This window comes from Saxophila tyrrhenica, assembly GCF_035928015.1.
Source record: "Saxophila tyrrhenica strain CCFEE 5935 chromosome Unknown scaffold_1, whole genome shotgun sequence".
NCBI lineage: Eukaryota > Fungi > Ascomycota > Dothideomycetes > Mycosphaerellales > Extremaceae > Saxophila > Saxophila tyrrhenica.
The window spans coordinates 2,161,931-2,186,988 of NW_027041733.1; the positions used below are offsets into that span (position 1 = coordinate 2,161,931).

General features: G+C 54.7%; 10 protein-coding genes across 10 annotated transcripts; 6 read left to right on the forward strand and 4 right to left on the reverse strand.

Moving 5' to 3' along the window:
- Nucleotides 1-3,520: 3,520 nt before the first annotated feature.
- DEG1 (pseudouridine synthase deg1) lies at nt 3,521-5,185 on the forward strand (the record flags this gene model as incomplete). The annotated part of the gene is made up of 1 exon (XM_064798209.1): nt 3,521-5,185. One exon carries the CDS (start codon nt 3,521-3,523, stop codon nt 5,183-5,185), a length of 1,665 nt encoding a protein of 554 aa, XP_064664443.1.
- Nucleotides 5,186-5,220: 35 nt separating this feature from the next.
- LTR77_000946 (uncharacterized protein) lies at nt 5,221-5,886 on the reverse strand (the record flags this gene model as incomplete). Its single annotated transcript, XM_064798210.1, has 2 exons — nt 5,221-5,298; nt 5,350-5,886. The coding sequence occupies 2 exons, from the start codon at nt 5,884-5,886 to the stop codon at nt 5,221-5,223; spliced, it is 615 nt and encodes a 204-aa protein (XP_064664444.1).
- Nucleotides 5,887-6,117: 231 nt separating this feature from the next.
- Nucleotides 6,118-7,678, reverse strand: LTR77_000947 (uncharacterized protein; the record flags this gene model as incomplete). The annotated part of the gene is made up of 2 exons (XM_064798211.1): nt 6,118-7,593; nt 7,643-7,678. 2 exons carry the CDS (start codon nt 7,676-7,678, stop codon nt 6,118-6,120), a joined length of 1,512 nt encoding a protein of 503 aa, XP_064664445.1.
- Nucleotides 7,679-8,068: 390 nt separating this feature from the next.
- On the forward strand, nt 8,069-9,156 carry LTR77_000948 (uncharacterized protein; the record flags this gene model as incomplete). Its single annotated transcript, XM_064798212.1, has 2 exons — nt 8,069-8,712; nt 8,760-9,156. The coding sequence occupies 2 exons, from the start codon at nt 8,069-8,071 to the stop codon at nt 9,154-9,156; spliced, it is 1,041 nt and encodes a 346-aa protein (XP_064664446.1).
- A 252-nt stretch (nt 9,157-9,408) lies between these two features.
- Nucleotides 9,409-11,391, reverse strand: LTR77_000949 (uncharacterized protein; the record flags this gene model as incomplete). The annotated part of the gene is made up of 2 exons (XM_064798213.1): nt 9,409-11,088; nt 11,119-11,391. The coding sequence occupies 2 exons, from the start codon at nt 11,389-11,391 to the stop codon at nt 9,409-9,411; spliced, it is 1,953 nt and encodes a 650-aa protein (XP_064664447.1).
- Nucleotides 11,392-12,296: 905 nt separating this feature from the next.
- LTR77_000950 (uncharacterized protein) lies at nt 12,297-13,280 on the forward strand (the record flags this gene model as incomplete). The annotated part of the gene is made up of 1 exon (XM_064798214.1): nt 12,297-13,280. The coding sequence occupies one exon, from the start codon at nt 12,297-12,299 to the stop codon at nt 13,278-13,280; it is 984 nt and encodes a 327-aa protein (XP_064664448.1).
- A 431-nt stretch (nt 13,281-13,711) lies between these two features.
- On the forward strand, nt 13,712-15,283 carry LTR77_000951 (uncharacterized protein; the record flags this gene model as incomplete). Its single annotated transcript, XM_064798215.1, has 1 exon — nt 13,712-15,283. The coding sequence occupies one exon, from the start codon at nt 13,712-13,714 to the stop codon at nt 15,281-15,283; it is 1,572 nt and encodes a 523-aa protein (XP_064664449.1).
- A 350-nt stretch (nt 15,284-15,633) lies between these two features.
- Nucleotides 15,634-16,993, forward strand: LTR77_000952 (uncharacterized protein; the record flags this gene model as incomplete). Its single annotated transcript, XM_064798216.1, has 3 exons — nt 15,634-16,113; nt 16,170-16,242; nt 16,299-16,993. 3 exons carry the CDS (start codon nt 15,634-15,636, stop codon nt 16,991-16,993), a joined length of 1,248 nt encoding a protein of 415 aa, XP_064664450.1.
- A 943-nt stretch (nt 16,994-17,936) lies between these two features.
- LTR77_000953 (uncharacterized protein) lies at nt 17,937-19,127 on the reverse strand (the record flags this gene model as incomplete). The annotated part of the gene is made up of 1 exon (XM_064798217.1): nt 17,937-19,127. The coding sequence occupies one exon, from the start codon at nt 19,125-19,127 to the stop codon at nt 17,937-17,939; it is 1,191 nt and encodes a 396-aa protein (XP_064664451.1).
- Nucleotides 19,128-20,280: 1,153 nt separating this feature from the next.
- On the forward strand, nt 20,281-24,345 carry LTR77_000954 (uncharacterized protein; the record flags this gene model as incomplete). The annotated part of the gene is made up of 1 exon (XM_064798218.1): nt 20,281-24,345. One exon carries the CDS (start codon nt 20,281-20,283, stop codon nt 24,343-24,345), a length of 4,065 nt encoding a protein of 1,354 aa, XP_064664452.1.
- Between the last annotated feature and the right edge of the window lie 713 nt (nt 24,346-25,058).

Here is a 25,058-nt window from a genome sequence, read left to right on the forward strand (position 1 = left end):
TGCATTGCCGCAGCTTTGACGCGAGACAGCGTCGTCCACTAATCTTGGGTACCCATAAGCTAACCATCCCTATTTCGACATACCTGTAGCTCCGCCGCTCCCCAGCATGGTAGGGCCGCGGGAGTGGCATTCGCAGGGGGCGGACAGGAACCCTACGGAGTCCGGAACTACTGCCACAGGCGACAGGAAGAGGCCATAGTCTGCAGAAGAAATGGGTTGACGAAGCAGGCCAACGGTTATAAGCAGCTTGAACACCGGAATCATGTGTTTGATCTGGATGACCCATCATTGATTGCTGCCGTGAGTCGAACGTTTGCTTACGTGAATGACGATCCACCCGGCACCCTCTAGTACATAAACCGGCTGTAGAGAGACCTTTGTGGACCTGTTCAGGGAGCGGTGGCGTCCTCGCGGGCTGATTGACGACGTTCTGAAGCCGCGCTACGTTCGCGTTCGATTTGGGCTTGTCGTGAGTCTTCTTCCCAGTCGTCGCGGCGAAGATTCCGATTTGAGGTGGATTCTTCCGTGCTTTGACCCGTTGTTCTGTTCATCTCGAGGCCGTCCAGAACATGAAGCTCCTGACACAACTTGGCCAGCTTATTGGGGCTACTAGAACTCCGCTTTAATACCGGCAATTATGTGGTCACTGAGCGAGTGGAACATGCTTGAATGCTCCCGTGAGTCGATTGTTTGCTTTCGTGAATGACAAACGATCGTGCCGACCTCCGCTATACAAAATCGCTGCTGAGCATTAGGGTCTGCTCCAATGATAGCCACCCTCGGCGTCTGCGGAGGAGCATCAAATGATATCGGTCCAGCCGCGTCGACCGCAACCGTAACGGTGGTAACGATAGCAACAATAGTGACCCCGCCGATAACGCCAACACGCAATACTAGCGACGCCAACACCGATGATGCCGACACCAGCAGCAGCAATGGTGGTGCGCAGTAAGATATTAGAGGACGTACAGACGGTGTGGTGGAAAGATGGACCATTCTGTCGGCGGATGAGTAGGGTTTGCTGAGCCTCGTGACCCAGCTCAGCGTAACGCATCATCTCTGATCAACCGTGTTGAGCAAGCACTCTGCTTGACGCCCTCCCTCTTACCCTTCCGAGGCTGGAATGTCTGCTTGAGGCCTACTATGCATTCATGAGCGCACCTTCTTCGGTGCCTCTATGTCGTCAATCATCTGCTGATTTGAGGTCTGTTCTGTACCGGAAGCTATCAGCCTGATTTCTACTTAGAGCGTTCCTCTCTCCAGGTATTGCTGGAGCGGCCGCTGCGAAGACTGGAACAGTCAACTGCTACTCGTGGCCGACCTAAGTGGTGGCAATGGTAGTTTTCTGACGCCGAACCGTTCCCTCAGTAGCGAGCAACGAGGGTTCTCCAAAGCAGGTCCTTCTTTTTTGCCACCTCTCCAGCCTGCCGAGGTTGAGGTATTCGGACCACTTCGTACCCGTCCAGCTTGGTGAGGATATGGCACTTTATAGTGCCGATTGCTGCTAGCAAACTTTCTGGACCAATCAACGTCATCGTCAGAAGTTCTGAAACAATTGCTGGATGTCGTGAACTTACTCTCGGAGTCCTAAATCCAACCACGTATCGCAATGGCATGCCCAAGACGCCGTCGTCGCAAATTAGAGGCAGCAGAGATCTGGGCGGCAACACGGGCTGCTCGGCACGCAATTCCGAGAACCAGATGCCAGCAGGAATTGTACTTCCAACCGTGTCGGCAGCCAGAGCTGGATGTTGACGACATCGCCCAACCCTCTGCTACTACCATCGTGGATCTCACACCATGCGCAGACCATCTCTACCCGTTTCCCAGACTCGTCCCGTGCATCTGAGTGAGGGTGTGCGACTGCGGCCCTGCGAAAGGCGTCTCGTCCGCGGCCTTGAAAAGTCTGATGCGGTTGACACTTTTGGCGGCCTTGGTCTGTAGCTGCATCAAAATAAGTGTTGCTCTATGCCTCAATTTTCGCCGTAGTGAGCCGCGCTCGCACTCGCGTCGATGCTGCGGTGCCAGTTGCCGGTGATCGTCGCCGTTGATGGCGCGACAGTCAGATGGGTATGTGTGCGACTTGACCAGCTAGCCTTCTCGTCCACCGCCATAGCTAAGTCGATACTGCAGCTGGTCTTTTTCGTCGTGCAGCCACCGCTGCATACTGAGCCACGGCTGTTGGGGAATGTTCAACACCGCCAGGTTCGGGCTGGTCAATTTATGAACTTGGGCGGGAGTAGATGATGGGGCTGGAGTTTGCTGTTGAGTCGGCTGACCAGCGTCGGTATTGTCTGGAGTCGTGCTGATGGGTCAAGCATGTGAGCATTCTCCGTGTGGGAAACATGGTCTACTTTTGTGCTCACTTTGCTTTGTCGGTTGTCAGATTGTGTCTGGTCTAGAGATTATGTATATGTGAGCAGGCGACCGTGGAACATAGAGCGAGTACGGCAGGTAGGAGCATATGACAGAAAAATTCTCTTGGTAAAAATGTCAATCGTTCGATACTTATGCTTTCTGCCTTCTGCTCTTTCGGTCTTGAAAAGGTCGTCGTGTCCAGCAGTCCACCAGGTCCGTCTTCAGAGCGTTTCCAATGTCCAACATGTAGATCGCAATATCGGAGAGTATTAGGCACTTGAAGTAGCTCGCCTGTCCCCATGGCACTTTGACGTCAATCCTGTCGACATGAGCCTGGCAAGGCTAACGCGGAGTCCGCCGATACTGCATAAAGCTGGCATTTCCGTTCACACACCCCAGGTATTCAGATGGTGAACCCTGTCATGGAGCATAAACACTGTAAGTGGTGGGAAAGAATTCGACGTTTGGTCCATGATCAGCAGTCTCCAGTTTGCGGTTCCTGGCACTGGCATAGCGATGTGCCACAACACCTTTCATGGGGCGGCCTGCTGTGTCGCAGAGCTTGGTCAAGCACCTGGAAGCTGCAACGGTGCATAGCTCTCTAACTTTGGTACGTGCAACAGGGCCGCATGCCAACTGAAGGGGCGGCTCTCGCTCTATGCGAGTGAGACCTCGCCTCATCGATGCTTGTGTATCCGTTCCAAGTCGGCGAGGACCATGCTGGTGCTACTGCGCCTGAGATGACCAGAATGGGCGAACAATGGCGGTGTTTGTGCTCTGATAGTGCCGTTGGCTCGAATAGGTCAGGCAGTCCTTCGATCCATTTTCGACTTCCGCGAACATCGCTGAGTAACTGATGGAGTTTCTTCTGAGACGAACATCACGTAGCTGGCAGTGTAGTTGCTGGCGCTGATGGTGTTGGCGATGCTGTAATTGACTCTGGAAGACCTGAAGTGAGCTTACACGAGTCATGTTAACCTCCGAAGGGGAAGCAATGCCGATTTTCCAACAGTGACTACTAACATAGGTTGGAATAGGAACACAACATGAAGCGATGAAGCGGCTGCCTCTCAAAGCGCTTGAGAGTTCCGTCAGAAGTATACATCGTACATCACGCAACTCTGTCGCCCGGCTCCGCACCGCCAGAGCACCTCCGGCGACTATGGACCCAACACCCGACTACACGAACTGGAGCAACACCGACCTCATCCAACGAGTCACAGATCTCGAAGCACAACTACGCACTCAAAACCTCGCTCACTCGCGAACCCCCTCACCAACCCCGCTATCAAAGAAGAAAGTCAAGAAGCCCAACCGCTTCGATCCCTCAAAATACAACACCCGCCTCATAGCGCTCAAGTTCGCCTACCTAGGCAAACGATACAATGGCTTCGAACATCACAGCAATAACAAGACGCCTTTGCCGACGGTGGAGGAGAAGCTGTGGAAAGCGTTGATGAAGACGAGATTGATTTTTCCAGACTTCAATGGCGGGAACGAGGATGAGGTGTGCTGGGCTGGATGCGAGTACAGCAAGTGTGGGCGGACGGATCGGGGTGTGAGCGCCTTTGGACAGGTGATCGGGTTGAGGGTAAGAAGTAATCGGCCGAAGGAAAAGGTCAAGGGGCCACTGGAGCCTGCGGACGGGGAAGACGTTGATGCCGGCGGAGACAGCGCGATGTCGGATGCGAAGGTAGAAGACACTTGGGATCCGATCTCAGACGAGCTACCGTACATCCAGCTTTTGAACCGTGTCCTTCCTCCCGACATCCGCATCCTAGCATGGTGCCCTCATCCGCCAGCAGAGTTCTCCGCACGCTTCAATTGCAAGGAGAGGAGGTATCGCTACTTCTTCACGAATCCGGCATTCTCTCCGGTGCCTGGTGAGACTCAGAAGGGAAATCAAGGCGGCGCGTGGCTCGATATCGACGCTATGCAACAAGCCGCGAAGAAGCTTGAGGGACTCCACGATTTCAGGAACTTCTGCAAGGTGGATCCCAGCAAGCAGATCTCGGACTTCAGAAGGAGGATCTTCCACTCGAGTATCCAGCTCGTGACACCCGAGCAAGGAGCTGGCGCTTTCTTAGATCGAGCGCCCTTCACGGAGGGTACCTCTTTTCCAAACGGTTCGAGCACCGCATCTTCGTTGCCCGAGCTGTACTACTTCGAGGTCCACGGCTCGGCTTTCCTATGGCATCAAGTCCGACACATGGTCGCCATCTTATTCCTTGTCGGGCAGGGCCACGAACAGCCGAGCGTCGTCGAAGACCTTCTTGATATCCAGAAGACGCCGGCCAAGCCAGTGTACGAAATGGCGGACGACACACCTTTGGTCCTGTGGGACTGCATCTTTCCAGATGCTGCTGCAGTGGCTCGAAACGACCATTCGGCAATTGTCAATCCAAACTACGTCGACACGCTTGACTGGGTCCATGTTGGAGACCAAGCGGACGATGCGACTCGTTTGGTCCGATCATCTCGAGGTGTAGAAGACAGGAAGTATGGTCGCTTAAGTGTCATGGGAGACTTGTGGGCCCTGTGGCAGACTCACAAGATTGACGAGCTGCTGGCCGGTTCACTAATGGACGTCGTCGCTCGGCAAGGTAAGGCCTCGGCATCCAACAAGTTCTTCCCAGACCAAACGGCCAGGGTGTTCGATGGCAGTGGTGAGCCACGGACGGTAGGTCGCTACGTGCCCATCATGCAGCGTGAACGGCTAGACCCGCCGGATACTGTGAATGCGCGGTATGCTGCTCGCAAAGGTCTGCAGCCGAAGGCGAACCGTAGCGGTGACGCTGCCGATTTTGACCAAGACCCCGATGAGTAGTCTGTGCGTTGCTCTCCGCACGAATTAGGTAGTGCTCAAGACTTTAGTCCATACAAGCAGGACCGAGCGCCTCGCCACACATTCTCGAGTATCTCGCGACGTGGCAGGATGTTCTACATCGTTCCATCAGCACTGTCTCATCCCAAAGAATATATCGTACTCACGGGAAACACCACAACAACATCGTTCTCACCATCCACCACAATCGTCAGATAGTACCGCACTTCAAACCCTTTGAATGCCTCATGAATGAAAATGTCCTGAATACTGCTTGTCGGAATAAACCTTGTACTTGAAGTCCAGAGGTAGGAGGGCGACGATGTCGATGTCTGGACGCCGAGTCCGCGTATGACGAGTAGAGATTCCTCGGTGTAGCCTTTCCGGAAGATGAGCCAGGTGGTTGCGGCGCAGAGCAGGAAGCGGCAGATTTGGGGTAGAGAGATGATGAGGAGTGTAGCGAATTGGCCTAAAGGCGAGCTGAGGATGAATTCTTCAAGCCAGGGTACTGGAATTGTGTCGTCTGAGACGGGCCATGAAGTGCGATAGACGATCAGGCAGAGTATTGCTACCAAGAAGCCTGCCGCTATGCGGGCAAGGAGGAAGGAGTAGTTGGCGATCAGTGCGGTGAAGGTCTCCTGCGGAGCGCGCGTTGAGAATGTGTATAGCACTGTCGTCGAAGTTGGGCGTTTGATATTGAGCATTTCTTGGGCATGTTTTCAAGGTTTGTATGTAAGATGGAAGGCGATTTGAGGGGTGAGGTCGTCGATATTCACGCTAGATGGTGGCCTGTGCTTTCTGGTATACACTTCGCGTCCAGTCGCGTCCTCATCCTTCCATCGCTACTCTCTTCCAACAAAGAACTAAGTGCGATATTCAGATGACTTGAGATAGACAACACAGTGTGTCATTATGCTGTGTTACAGAAGCCCTGTCTACAGCCAATACTTCCTTTCATCCTCAATCATCCCCCTAGGCAGATGACCCGTTTTCCCCGTCAAGACCTCGCCTTTGCCTCGCTTCAGATACTGGCCATACCCCATACTACCTACGACACCCTTCGACTCGTCCCACACAACCTGTCCACGAAGTATGGTGTATCTTGGCCAATTTCCAACCTCGATGCCCTCAAACGGAGTGTAGTCGATATCATGGTGCATCAAACCCTGGCTGATGGTCACGGCACCGGTGTTTCCAGGATGCCAAATGACGAGATCAGCATCAAATCCCGGAGCAATGCTGCCTTTCCGACCTCCAAGACCATAGAGCTTGGCCGGGTTCGAAGCAGTAAGCTGGACGAACCGCGGCAGGCTCAACTTGGCTTTCTCAGCTGGTAGACAAGCTGGAGTCCTGCTGAACAACAACGGCACTCTCGTCTCCACGCCTGGCAAGCCATTCGGAATCTTGGTGAAGCGAGGTATGCCGTCGACCATGCCCAGCTGTTTGCCGCCCGGATGGTCGTACTTGCTTGGAGCGTGGTCTGATGAGAACGTGGTAAAGGTGCCGTTAGCGACGCTTTGCCATAAGCTTTCCAAATCCGCCGGTGAGTGTCGAAGTGGCGGCGAGCACACATGCTTAGCACCGGAGAAGTGGTCGTGCGGCTTTCCCTTGATCTCCTCTGACAGCAGAAACAGGTAGTGCGGACATGTCTCGGCATGAATGGGTAGTAGCCGTGTCTGCGCTTCCCGGACATGGCTGACAGCTACCTCCGACGACATATGAACAATCAGCATCGGGGCATCAGCCAGCTCAGCAAGAGAGATTGCTCGGTAAGACGCTTCGTCCTCAGCAATCCTTGGTCGTGCAACGGCGTGAAAGTAAGGTTCAGTGTTCTTGTTTCGTTCCAGACCCTCAATGATCATGCTGATCATGTCGTGGCTCTCTGCATGGATCATGGTCGTCATACCCAGGTTCTTGCAAGCAAAGAGGATGTTCAACACTTCCCTATCGTTGAGCTTCATGGCTTCATATGTCATGTACAGCTTTACGCTCGTGATGCCGTGCTCCGAAGCCATGACCGGCAGCTCATCACGAAGGATCTCCCGTGTCGGATTGGTGAGGATAAAGTGGAAGCCATAGTCCGCATAACTCTGGTCTTTCGCCTTCTTGTCGTAGTCTTCCAGCACTGGGTACAGCGAGATGTCGCTCTTCTGCTGGGAGGCGAAGGCGATGATCGTGGTTGTGCCTCCGGCTATCGCGCTGCGAGAGCCAGTTTCCCATCCGTCGCCGGTTGGTGCGTTGCGTTGAGCGAGATGGACATGACTGTCGACGCCTCCTGGCGTTACATATGCGCCTTCGGCGTCGATGATGTGCGTTTTGGCAGAAGCTGGCAATGAGACACCGATACAGGCGATTTTCCCATCCGTGATGCCGATGTCGAGGCCGGGTTGCAGTATTTCACTTGCGGTCACCTGAACACCAGTAAGCTTTCGTTTCCTCTATGAATATCGGACTCTCTACAATTATGCCGTTTCGGACGATGAGATCAAACTCCATGACCGCCGATGCTTACTGTTCTTTCAAAGGCTCTGCACTCTAACGAATCCAGGCATCTATCCTCTGTTCTTCTTCGATCTCCCGGTCTCGCAAGAAACAACTGTTCCACAATCTATTGGAATTCACAAAATATTGTTGACAGTATCGCGAGACAGGCGAGTGCTTCGCCGACGGGGACGCAGCTGCGGGCAAGATAGGCGTCGGCGAAGCTCTGCTGCCCGCATACCATCAACAGACACCTCGCAATCTATTCGGCCAACTATTCAAAGAGAATGGACGGCCAGCTATAATAGCAAAGAGCACCGTGCCTTGCTCCGGCGATCAAAACATCAAGCTCTGGACCATTCTTCCTGTTCAAAATCAACCATTATTATCACCCTCATACCAACAATGACCAGAAAGATTAAGGTCGCAGCCGCCCAAGTCGGTGCCGTCCACCGCAACGCAATCAAACAAGACACAGTCCACCGACTCATCAACCTCCTCAGCTCAGCAGCAGAAAAGAAAGTCCAACTCGTCGTCTTCCCCGAATGCACCTTAACAACATTCTTCCCGCGCCACCTCTTTGAAACTCAAGAAGAACTGGACAAGTACTTCGAGCACGGCGCCGACATCGCGCAATCATCCGACGTCAAACCACTCTTCGACGAAGCGAAGCGTCTTACGATCGACATCGTACTTGGCTACGCTGAACGAACGCCGGAAGGGACTGGATACAACACTTCCGTTTACTTCTCTGCAGCTGCCGGCGAGGTCATAGGCAAGTACCGTAAAGTGCATCTCCCTGGCAGAGTGGAACCATTCGAGGACCCGGAGGCGACGAATCAGTTGGAGAAGCGATATTTCACGCCTGGAGATCTTGGGTTCCCGGCTTTTCGGGCGTCGGGTTTGGTGGATGATGCGGTGAAGAAGGCGACTGCGAAGGAAGGCGAGAGCACGGTTGGCAGAGGTGATCCGATATTCGGTATGCTCATTTGCAATGATAGAAGATGGCCGGAGGCCTGGAGGACGTATTCGTTGCAGGGCGCTGAGCTGTAAGTACGTTCCACCATTTGTACATCGCGGAGCTGATCGAAAGCAGGTTGATGTTCGGCTACAACACCGGCGGCAACATGTCGCACCTCTGGGGCTCGAAACCCATGTCACCCGAGCAGGCGCGGGCAGAAGCATTGTTCCATTCGAAGCTAGTACAAACAGCGAACAGCTACATGAACGCCTGCTTCTCCATCTCCGCGGCTCGCTGTGGGCTGGACGACGGGAAGTACGACTTGATCGGCGGCAGCGCCATTTGCTCGCCTGAAGGCCATGTCGTTGCTGAAGCCGAGACCGATGAGGATGAGTTGGTGGTGGCGGAGATTGATTTGGCGGAGTGTCGACAGGGGAAGGAGAAGACGTTTGATTATGCGCGGCATAGGAGGATTGAGACTTATGGGTTGATTGGGAAGCAGACGGGGGTGGTGGAGCCGGATCTGCTCTGAGACAGCAATCGTAGGCGTTCGCTGTCGCTGCAGTATATTTCCCGACCTTTCGTGTTCCTTGAAATCGACCAGTAAGGGAGTCAGTCGGTTGGATCGTTCTCACATGAGCTTTGAAGTGTGCAATTGGGGCAAGAGTCTCGATGAGGAAAATACTGCAACATTAGCGCGTCGAAAGGAGCGCACAGCTATAGGGTATCTTATCAACACGAAATCGCTCAAACCCATTCTCTTCCCTGAACGCCAACGCTATCGTCAAGGCTTGCTCAAGAGACCGCCCGGATCTTCAATATCCAAACTCTCCCAACCAGCGTCCTGTTGCAGAGGCGAAGGCACAGCTCGAGGCAATGGTCGATTCTGCGCGGTACTTCCTGTGGCGCGTTGAAGAGAAGCTGCACTCGCATCCGGCTCGTGATCTGCAGCCATCAAACCACCCAAGTCCGTAAGCTCGATGTCGTCCTCTGCAGTTGCTGAAGGCCGCATGGTCGAACTCGTAGCCCTGGTCTGCACACCCTCAGCAGCCGAATCCGACTGTATCCTCGCCAGTCTCCCACCCCTCCCGCCTTCAGCAACACTTCCAAGCAACCCCCCAACATCCTGCAGACTATGCTGCGTCTCATGCCGCTCAAGCATTGGCCCCAAAATCCCCGTCGGCGCGGGTCGAGTATGTCGCGGCGGTGGGTGGATATGGGAGTCAGATTGTCTCCGACCGTGGTAGCGGTCCATACCGCTGCTTGCGTGGCTGGTGCTCGGTGTCAAGAGCCCGCCGATGTCTTGGAGATGCGCTAGGGCGGCGGCGCGGGAGTTGCGCCGGGACTCTGGGGTCGGGTAGGCGAAGTCGTGGGCTTGTGAGCCGCGGCGGCTGAAGGTGGGAGTGGAGGGCGCAAAGTCGTGGGTTAGGACGCCATTGGCGGAATGGTCTTGTGATGCAGGGGAGCGGGCTCGTGAGCCGGAGGAAGATCGCTTTTGTCCATTTTCGAGAAGACCGCCGACATCGAAGAAGGATAAGCGGGTGGTGCTCTGGGGTGGTGGAGATCGAGACTTCGGTTCCGCCGCGACGGACTTCCGCAGGGAGTCATCCGAATCACTGCTGTTGGTGTCGCCACGGTCTTGTGAGCTCTTGTTGGGAAGCCTTCCGACCTGCCCGCTTGGTCTATGGGGTGACGCAGGTTCCGCAGCCGGCGCAGGACGAGGACCTCGTTCAGATGTGTCTCTGAGATGCTCCGGGACACGCATCCCGAGGAAGCGGAAAAGATCTTCATCGCTGTCGGTGGAGTGAATTGTTGCCAGAGTTGGCCGCCGTGCGGACGTACGGTCAATGCTGTCGGTAACACTTGATGATCGGTACTTGTTCTTCTTTGTGCCCTTGTCGCGGAGAAACGATCCGATGATGACAGTGTTCGAGACAGCCGCGGATGCCAGAATCTCACAAGATGCCCAAACAGTCCGATACTGCTGTCTGCCGCCTCGTTCAATGACTTTGGGTACTCGTAGCAGTGTCACGACGATCAAAATGATCGAGAGACTGAAGAGCGACACCAGCTGGAACTTTCGTTTCCAAGTTTGACCGGACTTCATGATGATCGGGATTGGAAAAGCAATCAGCAAGATGTCGGTGATGACATCGCAGGTGCCCATGGCAATCAGGTTGCCAAAACCTTGTCGACAATGTGGTCCCGGATCAGGCACAACCTGCCAGTAGTGGTCGAACGGCTGGCACTCGCAGAGCGTCAAGATGACCACAATGAAGAACGTGATTACTAGGAAGATTCTCACTCCGCGCAGAGTAAGCTCATACGACCGCCTCCAGATCCGGATCGTAATCCTCTTCAAGAACTCAGATATCGTAAGCTTACTCAGCCAGATGAACATGGCGTAGAATATCCTCGCGGCAAGAACCAGCCTTGCACCAACACTTCGGTGTTCCAGCTCGCTCTGTGTATAGTGCACTCCGTCTGTTCGTACATTGTTCGTGCCGTAGATCAGGACGACATGAATGAAGCCCATTCTGACCATCAGAGGGATCAATGCAAGCATCATGATCCAATCTTCCCTGAACAGCACATTGCTCCGAGTCTTTCGCCCGCATAGTCGAGTGATGATGATGACGGCGGAGAAGATGGTACACCACCATGAGAAGAGCAGTGTCGGGTTGTTCGACGCTCGTGTTCGAGGCTCGGGAGGCCCTTGGCCCCAGAGAGGGAGGTCGCGTGGGTCGAGTGCGTGGAGAGTAGACATTAATGTAGAGGCCATTTCAAGGGTGCGTAGTATAGCTCAGCCCGCGAAGGGCGAGCGTAAGCTACCGGTCGTCCGCAATGCGCAGTGGTCGCGATGTCGAAATGCTATCTGAGTACGAGAAGATGCCGTATCGAGACTCGATGTCGTGGGTGTGGTAGAGCTATGGCCTCGGTGGCTGGCATCGTCGGAGATGCTCGCCCTATGGATGCTCGACGTATTGCTGCTGATTGAACGACGTCCACGAGGAGCCGGACGAGATGGAGGAGTGAATGCAGAAGGCATTGCTGGTGCCCAGACAGACAGCCGCATGTCCACGATAACGAGTGCTTAGCCCGCGGGTTCTCACAGTCTCGATTCGGACCTCCACTCGGATCCACCCTGGCTAAATGGAATTGATAAGGACGAGCCAAGATCTCGAAAGATGAGACGGGATGGTCGGCGATAGCTTTCGAGTATCTTGCAAGATGTTAACAACGACATGTCGTTAACCAGTTGTGAAATTGACTTTCACATAGTCATTTAAATTCCATGGTTCTTGCCATCGTTGAGACAGAATCTCCGCATGAACCAACCCCTCGGAACAAGTGAATGCGGGTGAAGCAGGGGCCACAAGTGGGCGTTTTCTGCTCTGCAGGGCGGTGATGGTGGCTCTCCCGTTTTGCCCTGCGCCGGACGGTAGGTCGACGACTATTGTTACGGCCTGCTTTGAGATGTGAATGTACCTGTACCGGCGAGGTTTGCATGGAGTAACGCCCGCGAACGTCTGAAAGGCTTGAAGGCTCGTCGCGATTCCGCTGCACGAAGGTCAAGGTAGGTCGGGTCTATCACTCCCATCAGTCCTTACAGTGCCACCAGTCCCGACCATCGCACGACCAAGAAGCATTTGGAGACTTGGAGAACCCAGTATGTGGGACGTCCAGCACATGAAATGGGCCAGCATCCGCGCCATCGCAAACACCTCGCTCTACATTCGCCGATCGTCCTGGTTCTCTCCAGCGACGCAGCCTGACCGCGAGAAGACACACGAATGCCGTCCGAACCTGTACGCGTGCCGCATCTTCTTACCTCGAGAACATGACGGACAGCAGCGATTACCACTCGTCATCCGCGTCCACGGAGGCGGCTTCGTCGTCAACGCTCCCCCAGCAGATGATCCACTGGCCCGCTACCTGGCCGACAATGCCAACTGCATCGTCGTAAGCATCGACTACGGCAAAGCGCCGCACAACAAATTGTCTGCCGCATATGAGGATGTCATTGCGTTGTCGCTCGCCGTGATGGAGGACCCCGAACTCCCCGTCGATCGCAGCAAAGTCGTGCTCAGCGGCAACTCTGCTGGCGGGAACCTAGTACTCGCCACTGCACAGGACCCGCGACTACGTTCGAAAGTTATGGGTGTTGCGGCGATATATCCGCTGGTCGATCTAGTACCCGAAGGACATGCAAAGATGGCTACACGTCCAGACGCTTCGGTCCCGGACTTCCTTGGTAGCGACACCTACTCTGGCCTTTTCCCCCTCATCTTTGATCCGGTTGAGAAGCCTTCCTTGACAGATCCCACGGTCAGTCCTATATACTTCAAAGACCGCGAAAGTCTACCGCCCCAGGTACTGATGATTGGGGCGCAACACGACATGTTCTGCTACGAGGATGAGTCTATGGCTGAGAAGCTGGCGGCTGCAGGTAATGGGGCCAAGGTCGAGACGAAGGCCGGTTGGAAGGCCCCTGGAGTGCAATGGCATAAGATCATGGGTCAGCCGCATGCGTTTGAGGTGTTTGCTGCCAAAGAGCCGGAGATGGAGAAGGCGAGGCTGGCGGCGGTGGATGAGCTGTATTCGGTGATTTCGGGGTGGTTGGAGGAGGTCTGTAACGAAGGTGGTAGGACGTAGGATTGAAACACGATGCAACAACACCTTCATCAACCGTCGATCGTATCTCTAGACATACCGTTTGAAGCGTGAATGACAGCCGCGACTCATCTGTCCCTGTGTTCTCTCCGCTGTGGCGTTGTTGTGGGGTGCAGCGTTGCCAGCGCAAGCATATCCTGCTTTGCTGCCTATCCAACAGTCTATTCTCGTTCTATCAGTAATCAGTGAGTCCTGCTACAAATCACCACTCCAAGCACCATCTGCTGGTCACGTTGGATCTCGCGTGAGACGAGCGGTGATTCATGCCGCCAAGGGCGGTGCTGCCTGGGCGGTATAGGCATAGCCGTCGTCTTGCAGCGATAGCTCGACAACGAGGATTGTTATAAAGACGTCTGCGCCCCTGTCTACAGGTACGGTCTGTTCAGTCTCGACTGCAATCTAGCTTGACCGCGATGGAAAACGCCGACATCCCCATGGACGAAGGCGATGGTATAGAGCTGGGTGAAACGGATACAGACTCTTTGATGGACGACGACACGCATGGCGAGACGACTGATTCCACTGGCATGTCTTTTGAGGCTGAGGACATGGAGGTGGGCACTGCACACACAAATTTCTCCCTGGACGATGGCACGTGTGAATGGTTCAAGGCCATCGTCAACCCCTTCGACAACGTGGACTTTGGGGACTCATGGCGACGCATCCCAAGGCCCAGGCTTGTGGACAGCATCGAGAAAGAAGCCATGAAGCCAGTCAACATTGAGACGTTCGACACGGACGATGCTCTAGCTCTCTGCCACTCCCAAGAACAATCACTGCTCTTCACAGCATTACCGCGGGAGATTCGGGAACTGGTCTGGAAGTTTGCCACAGCGCCATACGAGGTTGAGCAGAAACGCTACGAAGAGAACGAATACTACTGCCGGCCTGGCCACACGGCACCTCTGAACACCGATTTCGGGCTACTACTCACATGCCGCAGAGCGTGGCTCGAGGCCAACGCGTACCCGATGCTTCAAGCTGAGCAATGCTACTGGTACTACCGCGAAGCTCCCGATCGTCGCGATCCGGATTGGATGGGTAGCCTGACTGCTATGAACCGCCGTAATCTCGGGCATCTGCACATCTTCCCGCAGATGTTCACCATTGAAGGGCTCGCGGATCGCAGGACCAGGCCTTTGAGATCGCATTTCCCGGAGTGGAGAGTCCGGCTTGGAGAATTCCAGCCTCGCATGTTGCACGTGACGGTACGACATACGGATTGGTGGTACTGGGAGTCAGACGAGCCGCTTCGCTTCAAGGACTCCTGGTTCAAGACTCTTCTTGACACCGACGAACTACGAAGCACGCACATTATAAAGCTTGACCTAGAAACGCTGGCATACAAGGTCAAGCAGCTCATGCCAATCGTCGAACGCCTCAGTCAGCTGGAGAGCGAGGAGTTCGAAACCCATTTCGTCGACGGCAAACCCACCCCAACGAAGTTTGTCCTTCACCGCGACCCGGAGGTCCAGAAATGGAGCGGACCTGCCAACATCGACAACGAGAATTTCACCCCCTACGACGGCAAAGAAAAGCTCGACTACCACATCGTCACTCTGACCTGGCGACTACACTTCCCAAAATATCCACGTGCTCATGTGCCCACGCTGCGACGTTCGCCTCGTGTCGGCGTGTCGGAAGACCCACCTCGAGATCCAGAGTCAGACGTGGTGATAGAAGCACATGCGCAAGGCGACTTCCCAAGCCTGCCGCAGTATGAAGAGCACCGTCCGAATCGTCTGCCGTGGCGTGATAGGCGGTTGGAGTCACGCATCAAGCGGAAAGGGCTTGTGGAGTTGAATGATTCGAGGAGTTTGATGATTAGTGCGGCGGTGTATGGACAGAATAATCAGCGGTATAGGAGTGAGGTACATGAGAGGCTGAGGAAGGCGAGGTTTGATCTGCTGATGGCGAGGGTGTATGAGCAGAGCTGGCGTGAGAAGTGGGAGAAGGAGGGATCGTTGTTGAAGTTTGGGGAGTGACGGAAGGGATGAAGTGGTTGCAGCCGGCATTACTTGTAATCCACATGGTCGGGGTGATACATGTGTAGACTTCCTCCATCTACATGTACCCTGCGAAGGCAGCCAAGCGGAAGAAGCGAACCAGCATCATGTTGACATCTTCGCTTGGTACAGCGGACCAACGGACTCGACTCCGACGGTGTCGGAACGAGTTTGTCCTCGAGCCAAGTATATCGTCACCGAGATGCTCTACCTCACTACTACTCTCCAGCACCATGCGCAATACGGTAAACGGACCGACCAGTGGCCTAAGGTACGAAAACTACACGCTACATCACTCAGTGGCCTAGTCAGGCCCCTGTTAGCACACCATGGGCGAACGAGGCCCAGAAGAATCCGATATCCAGCCTTACAGCATCGCAGTGGACGAAGATCGTCTACAGCGCCTACACCGGAAGCTGAAGCTCACCGACCTGCCGACTGAACTGCAATCCGACACTGCATCCGAATGGTCGCGAGGGCCACCAGCAGCAGCTATCCATGAACTGGCCCAATACTGGATCCACGACTTCGACTGGCGAAAGGCGGAAGCCAAGCTCAACGACAGCTTGCCGCAGTACATGACATCCATCTCTGTCGATGACCATGGCGATTACGATGTACACTTTGTTCATCAAAAGAGTCAGAATGTGGACGCGATACCGGTTCTCTTCCTGCACGGGTGGCCAGGGAGCTTCTACGAGGCGGCGAAAATTCTGAAGCCATTGACTGACGGTGTGAACGGGGAGCCTTCATTCCATGTGGTTGCGCCATCTTTGATCGACCATGGCTTCTCTGGTGGCAGTCGGACAGTACGTTTTGTGTTCTCGAAGACGAACAGGGGCGAGAGCTGACGTTTGTCGTGCAGGCAGACTTCCACATCGATCAACACACCGAACTTGTGCATAAGCTCATGCTGAAGCTGGGCTACGACCACTATGGTAGGCTTCACACCACCAGGCTACGATGACCTGAACATTAACCACTTCCTTATCAGTCGCCCAAGGCGGCGACACAGGCTACCTCATCTGCCGCCTCCTGGCCCGCCACTACCCCACCCACTGCCTCGCCCACCACATCAACATGTCCGTCCCCAACGAACCCTCCCGCACCAACCACCCCGACATCTACCAAAAATGGGTCACCGCTGGGGGCTTCGAAGGCCTCTCCGACAGCGAGAAGCTGCAACTCTCCAACACGCAGAACTTCCTCAAAGAAGGCAGCGCCTACTTCGCCATCCACAGCACTCGACCAATGGCGTCGGCGTACAGTATGACGGACAGCCCCGTCGGACTCCTGGCGTGGATCTACGATAAGCTGCACGTCTGGACCGACGACTACAAATGGACGTCCGATGAGATATTGACATGGGTCAGTATCTACTACTTCAGCACCGCTGGGCCGGCGGCGTCGTTCAACACGTACTACTCCAACCACCATCGCCGGCCGTTGACGGCTTTCGAGCAGGCGGTGGAGTATATCGATGTGCCGGTGGGGGTGTCACGGTTCGATAAAGAGATCTTGCATATGCCGAAGTTGTGGGATCTGACGCTGGGGCCGATTGTGTTTCAGGCGGAGCATTTCGAGGGAGGGCATTTCGCGGCCGTGGAAAAGCCGGAGTTGCTGGTGGGGGATTTGAGGAAGATGTTTGGGAGGGGGTTGGTGGAGAAGTTGTTCCCGAGGCGGGGGTAGGGGTGGTTCAGGAGGAATGTGGATGTGAGTTCAGCGGTGGGTCTCCTGATTGCTACGTACATGCGCTCGGTTCGAAACCCGGGGCCGACCGTCCATTGCTTTCAAAGAAGTTGTTCATACTATTACCTGCGTCGAGAGTAGTCAGGCTTGGGTACGCTGAACGAAACCAGTCTGTCCGTCAGGCTCTCTAGCACTGCCCGTATCACGTTGCTGCACTTCTCCCGAAACGTCCACTCCCCATTGTGATCGTTGGTACTCCCTTGCTTGCCCAGCTCTTGCTCTGAACTCTGCGAACGGTAGAGATACGGTGAGGGCTCCCGCCGGGACCTGATCTGACTCTCTTCGCCCTTCACTTTCGTGTACCGTTCAGAAGTCCGAGCCCCAACAGATCGACGCCGCATAGCTGTTGCGAAGTGCTCCCTCACGCAAGCTGTCTGTTCGGCGTTCAGCTTCAGCGCTCGGTCTCGGTGTGGGTGCTCCTCGAACAGCGTCTGGTGTGTTGCGTAGTGGTGGCGGAAGCCGCGGTGCCAGGATTCGCCGTTGGACAAGGAGGAGCGGAGCTTAGTCGAGGAGAGGCCGATATGGGGGAGAAAAGATCTTGATATAGAACGAGGATGGGCAAGCACGAGCGTTGGGCGTACAAGCGGAGAAAGTCAGTCATGAATGCTGGCAAGCGGAAAGACTTCGTGTTGGGGCAAATACTGCACCTGTACAACTCACCTACCCGACCTCGTACACCCCAAGATCATCCACCATTCAATGCGTCCCAACATTTTTCACCTCACACCTCTCCTCAAGCCTTGCCCACTCCAGCCTTCAATACAACGTGCGCCTCCAAATACAAATGATGATCACCCGCCCCAACCTTCCCAGCATCCAGAAACTCATCCAGACGCTCCGTACTCCCCACGCGTCCAGAAGGAAACTTATACATCGTCCGCATCTACTTCGGCTGCGGCAGCACCCAAAGCTGCAGCTCCCAGGTATCTCGAAGTGGTGGGCTGTACAGCACTGTGTGCGCATTGATCTCGGGCCACCAGATGTCCTTCTGCTGTAAGTCCTCCAGCAAGCGCTCGCGGATGTCGGCGGCGGTTTCTTCGTGGTCGAAGCGGTATTGTGCGCTGTGGGGGAGATGCAGTGGTGGTGTTCCGGAATTCTGAGGTGGTAGCTTGTTGGAGAACATGATCACGACGTCGGCATGCGCTTCGTCGACGCCAAGACCGAAGGTCGTAGGATCGTAGCGATTGTGAGTGTGCTGCGGCATGAACGGTACGCCTGAATCTGGATCTCCCTGGGCCTTGCTCCGCCGCCTGCGCAGACGGTTGTACAGCTCGCTGCGGTACTGAACGTTGCGATATGGTAGTAGGTAGTTGTCTTCCGTGGAGAACTCGTGCTGTACGTCCTCATATATGCAGTCGCCGATGCAGTAGTCGCTAAAGTTCCAACAGGGTACCGTTGCCAGTGTCAGGTCCAGCGAAGAGTCCTCTGTGCCTTTGTAATAGTACCCGATCAGCGCCTGCACGCGTGGAACCAGCGTGCTGTTCGCCGGGACGTCGACGGCCTTCGTAGGGCTTGACGTAGCTACCTCATCTTCCGAACTCTCCTGGGCCTGCACAGATCCGAAGCGCGCGAAGACGTATTCAAGATCGTCGTAATCCTGGTGCAGCTCTCGCAAGTGGACTACACGGTTGTCGCAGTCCAACTTGACGGAGACATCGCTTATCCTTCGATCCGGTTGTCGCTCCGCTGGTTGCGGCCGGTAAGCCACATCAATCTCGCAAGGAATATAGAGAGCTTGATCGGGCGCATGCGAATCGTCAAAGAAGTCTGATATCGTCCGGAGGCGAACGCGGTCTTTGGTCAGATTCGTGTCCGGTGGATCGGAGTTTGATGCCACCTGCTTGATGGAGAAGACGAGGAGTAGGTCCTGAAGCTTTAGGATCGAGACTAGCGTCCGGTCTTGTTGCAAGTTCTGGATGACGCGCAGCTTGATGCTTTGCTCTAATTCGCAGATAGTGGTTGTCTTGGCCAGGTCGAAAGTCTCCTCTTCCCAGACGTCGGCGTCCAGCGGCAGAACGCTTTCATCAAATACCAAGAAGTTCAGATGTATGGTTGCAGATGGAGGGTTTCCCATGTCGCAATGATGTGAGACCCTAGTCGCACGCGCACCTGAGGATCGCTGGTGCGTTCGACCGCTCGAGAAGGACGGCAAGCTTGCCTGAGGTATGACGTGCTGCGTACAATTGGAGGCTGTGGCGAAAGCGAGCTCTGAATTCATGCGTTGAAGATGGCATTGTTGAGATTGGCAGGACTGAAGTGCGAACAGAAGCAAACATGTCTTGGAGCGTTGGTGGGAGGTGAAGCTGACGAAGTGCAATGTCTCGTGCGGAGACATTTGCTCTTGCTCAGAAATCACATGGTGATATAGCCTTGTCTTGGGACTCCTACCTGCAAAGTTGAGGGCATCCCAGAAACTCAGGTCTGTAGTAAGAGTCGCTCCAGGCTATACCGACATGAAGAGCGCTCATAAGGACAACACTGCGAAGGAGTGGAGTACCAACCGTGCTACACCTCAACAGTAAGATGTGTAACTTGATAGTCGACTTCGCTATGGTGCAGAGCCGCTCTCTCTCAGGCGATAAATTATCTCATCACAGGGTGAGAGCTTTTGCACATGCCTATCGGCGGTGGGGAAGACAGACTTCCAATGCCTTGTCCCATTGAAAACAGGTCGAAGCGTGGGATCTGAAGAAATGTCATGGTAGGTACCCCCATGTAGTGCGGCATTCAGCAGCGTCGATTGAATGAACATCAGAGTAAGGGTATCTTCGGTGGAGTGGAATGAATGAAGTGAGGTTAAGGTGAAGTCCAGACTGCCATTGCGGCGAACTCGGGGATGCGCACGGGCCATACCGTTTCTGAGACCGTCATACATCTCGTCCTTTATTCGATAATGTCTGTCCATGCACAACGCTCCAACGCCATCTCAGATCCTACTTGTGGAGGAGGAAAGACTAGAGTAAGATACTGAGACAAAACAACGACGGGCATGACTCGGCGACTTGCACTCAACCCACGATAGCAGGAGCATTAGCATTGCCACGGCGAGTGGCATGCTAGAGCGCGCAACGGCATGCCTCAAATCTGGAGCCTTACGAGAGCCTCTCAGATGCGCTCGAGGTGCGCGGAGGAGTAAGCGCATGCTCCACTCAACCTTCTGGAATCATGGCGCTTGCGACCTCGACCTTCCACCCTGGTTGATGGCGATGGGGGCAATGTTGACCGATATGGGTTTGAAGGGCGGTGACAGGGGAGGAAGTAGTGGCAAGGCTCAGCTTGATGCTGTTCAAACGGAGCCATCGGCTACGAAGGGGGTATTCCTTGACTTCCTGTGGCCGCCGCAAGCACTCGCCTGGCTACGGCGGAAACAGACACAGCCATTGCAGCGATGGGAGAGGCGGAACATGTCTAGGCTACCCCGTGGATATGTTCTCGCCTCCAAGAGGTACGCATCTGATACCTACCGTCCGCTTGCAGAGGAAACCCCAAAGGCGGGTAGCACTCCGAAGAACAGCAAGAGCTTGGAGCCTAGGTCGGCGCAGTATGCCCATGACAGAGTTTTTGAGAAAGCAGCGGGCTTCGAAGTGCCTATAGCGTACACGCCGTTTCAGCCTGTCGCGACAGAGCGTACTCGAACAGATATGGGAAGGCGAACGCCCCATGATAGATGGCTTCAAGCGCATGATGACACCCCTGAATATGTATCAGACTTTGACAGCTGGAATGCAAAAAAACGACAGAAGAAGACACGTCGAAAGGGAGGATCAGTGACTCGGCCGGCGTTTGAGTCCAAGCGAGGTGCAGAAACTGGGTTCTCGGATCTTCCGGGAGAGCTTGCTGAAGAGGAACTACAACGCGAAAACATGGCATCGTATGGAAATAGCGTTGATACGCAAGTTCGGCCATCGGACTTGCCCGCAGCTGCTGAGAAGGACGACAACGATGTGCGGTTCTCTACCACAAGAGGGTTTGGGCTTGACTTTGAGAATGCCCGTCAGTCCACCGAATCTCCGTCTGAACACATCTCGCAGGACCCGTCCGCGGAGCTTCCGAGGGAGAATACGGAGTCGCCGCGAAATGCGAAGATTGGATATGGTCTCGATGAGGCAAAGACTGACCATTCCTCGGATTACACCCCTGAGCATATTTTCGGCGACTCTCCTGCCGACCTTGCCGAGATGAGAGCCGACCCAATGCAGGTGTTGCGCAACATTATCGCATCGAGCTACGATGAAGCGACCCGTCCTAGTCCTGTGGAGAGCCGTTTGCGAACCGACAAGGCATGGGCAATCTACAAGTCCTTGGACCAAGAAGCGCAACTTGACGTCCGGCTGAAGCAAGAGCTGTTGGTCTGGCTGTCGACGCAGCCAAGCGAGACTGCAGTCAGCCATTGCGCGGAGCTGTACCACTCCATTCCCAAGTCCAGCAGATCTTTCGAAGTCTACAAGGCCGGACTTGCCTTCTTTGCCAAACACGGTGACCTCAGCCGCGCACTGGATCTGCACCAAGATGCCCTTGAAAACCTGGAGAACGGCTACTTAATCTCCCGAATGCTATTTGAGCATGCCATCACTGAGAGCATGTGGCAACTCGCTATGGACACTGCAGTCCAACACAACTCCACTTACACGGACATAGGTCAGCTTAGCCAGGTGAAAGTGTTCTGGCTGCATGTTTCTGAGACGCCAAAGCTACTGGAGAAGGCCGCCCAACTCACTGCCCACCTCGGCGATATCGATGGCTTGCGGTCAGCTTCACCGGAGTATAGGAACTTCTGCTTTCGCTTTTTCAAGGAGGCAGTATCTCAGGAGTTTTTGCAGGTTGAGAATGATTCTGCAGCATATCCAAGCATGAAAACGGCCCGCCCGCCTCCACGTCGACACATCCGAACGATCTTCCAGCATATCATGGATATGGATCCAGCTCCCGCAAAATTCGCTGAGGACTTCTTGATTTCAGCTCTTCGCCGGTCTTCGTCCCTCCATTACAGCAGGTATCACCAGGTTTTCTCCTACATCTACCGACAATATTGCGCAACACCTGGCGTGAGGCCGTCTGGGGAGCTTCTGTATACCTTCCTGGGACAAGTTGGCAGGTATTGGCAATCCAAACCAGCAGAGTACCACAGCCACAACAGCGTCGACGTTGACACTCTCATAAGTGACTGGAAACAATACTACGGCAAGCTGGGCACCAAAGCCATCAATCTTCTCCTCTCGCAATACGCAAGATTTGGTGAAACAGAGAGATTCGAATCTCTGTTAGAATACCAGCGCTCTGTTTACCCAGTGTACGAAGACCAACGCGATTCGCTATGGACCCTGATTTACCTTCACGCCCGCCGAGCTGATCTTGACGGAGCCCAGCAAGCCTTCTCAGAAGTCCAGCGAATCAATGCGGAGCACGATGAAAAGCCTACACTCCAATGCTGGAATGTACTCCTGCATGCTCACATGCGGGTCGATGACCTCGAAGGCGCAATGACGAACTTTTACAACATTGTCACTCACACAAAGCTACAACCAGACTCTTACACCTTCTCGCCCTTGTTCTTCATGGTCGCGCAGCGCGGGGATGTTGACGGGTTGGAAGATTTGTACGAACAGTATGATCGGCTCGCGGGAGAAAGGCGGACGACTGACATGATGCTCTCGTTGATGCATGCGCACTTTCGAAATGATGACAACGCTGAAGGAGCTGAGAAGGTCCTCCATCAAGTGATTTCGGACAGGGCTGAAGGAGAGGTCGTGGGTGAACTCACTGCCTGTTTCAATGCTCTGATGGGATTCTATGCGACACGCCGAGATATCGATGCCACAATGCGCGTCTATCGCTGGATGCGGAGTGAGAAGGTCCCACTCGACGGCGAGACTTTTGGCTCCTTGATGCAAGCACTGCTCCATTACCGGCGGTCTGATTCGGCGTTCAAGATCTTGAACGACATCATGCCTGAGCATCACATCCAACCCACAGCATATCATTATGCGCTCTTGATGGCAGGCTTGACAAAACAGCACTCGTACCAGCAGGCACTTGATGTGTATCAAAAGATGCAGAACGTGGGCATCAAGCCGACTCTTGGTACCCGCATCAACTACCTGAAGGCCAAAGCTGGGCTTGAGATGCGCGCCGCGGACGGCAAATCTACCGAGGAACTAGAAAATTCAGTACCTCTAGAAGACACGCTCAAGGAGCTTCAGCATCTGGCGTCACAGGACAACGCAAAGGATATTGCATCTGGTGAGCCAATCAAGGTTTCCGACAAGCTGGATCTCGACGACCCGCTCGCGCCGTACTTTGACTTCTTGATCTACATTCACGGCGAGCGGAGATGTTTCGAAGCGGCTAAGACGCTGTCCGAGCAGTATCACGACATGTCTGGCAAGGGCAAGCGTGGTGAGACCGTTTCGATACGCATGCTGAGCGCGCTCATGTCGGCACAATATCACGCCAATGAGCATGACCAGGTGGAGGAATACTGGAAGCTTGCCAGGCAGCAGGCAGACGAACTCGCGCGTGTTGTCAAGATTCCCCAGTTCGTTCCACCTCCGGACGAGTCTGAGAATGAGCCCGATCCTCTCCAGCTGGAGCCAGCGGATCAGCCGGAGCAAGATGAGCCTGACACCTCCATGCAACCCGCCGAGGGTGCGAGACAAGACCCAGCACAATCGACCGCAGCGCCCAAGCAGATTCTCGACACCAACAAAAAGCCTTCTCGACCTCAGCTCTCTCTAGCCCGGCGACACATCCTCGACCGACCTCTTCAATGGTACATCCGCACCCTGTCCTCCCAAGCCCGCATCGGCGATACCATCAAACTCGTCTCCCAGCTCCTCTCACAAGGCTATACCCTCGGCAAACGCACCTGGAACCTCTTCATCTGCAGCCTCCTCGACACCCGCCCGCCCCTCGCCCTCCTCGCCTTCGTCCTCACCGAGCGCTACATGATCCCGCACTTCGGCGGCTGGGCCCGCAACACCACCCGGCCCCCTCAACCGCAGAGTCGCTTCCAGCGGCTGGAGCGCATGCAGGCGCGGTATGTCAATCGTCAGCAGATCATGCCCGAGTACCAGACTTTTGTTCGACTGGGCGCGGCGATGCTGGATCTGAGGAGGATGGAGTCTGCGAATCGGAAGCGTGGGGATGATGAGCTGCCGAGGGAGTTGAGGAGGTTTGTGGGCTCGACGAGGGAGATTAGGGCCAGGGCGGCGCGGACGGTATATGCTGTGCAGAGTATGCCTGCGGTACCTGATGATACGCAGGCGAGGTATTTGGGATCGGGTGGACGGTAGGTGGGAGGTGGTGTTGTATGTAGATAGTGTATAATCGCTAGATGTGTGTCTTGTACAGTAGACGAAGTGTATTGACAAATGTTGTTCAGCTTAGGGCATGAGCGATGAGCAATTTTATCATTGATGTTTCAAGCATGCGAATTCCCTCGTTCTTCTCTCACGAATAGTCCATACCGTGATATGGATGGCTTCACGGTCATCAGGCCTCCCGCCAAGATAACGGCGAAGGCGCTGTTCAACTTCAGCTCGTCTTCTTCACCTCCACTACTACATACGACCGCGTTCTTGTCCATCGAGGCGCTTCCTCGTGCGAGAGGAGAGTCTTACATTCCACTGCATCACGCATGACAAAGCATGACTACACTCGCAGCGCCGTGGTGCGATTGGCCGCAGCCTCGCTTTCGAAGTCTTGGACTCACGATGTCGCCGCCGGGGTGAACAAGGTCGAACACTTCTCGAGCAGCTGTTCAATGCCAGTGGCACGACATGGATGTGAAGTATGAGAGCCGGTGGCGTCTGGTCGAGATCTTTGCAAGTCCGCGGACAGTACGGACCTTATCTGAGTGGCTGCAGCTTCCAACCTCGTGGTCGGTACCTCCTTGCTTTTACTCGGTCTAGAGCTACCAGACATCGTGACCCAACATGATGGACCTTTATATATCCCCCTTGGCATTTACTGGCGTCTTACGGCATCGCGTACTGGCTGGGATGTG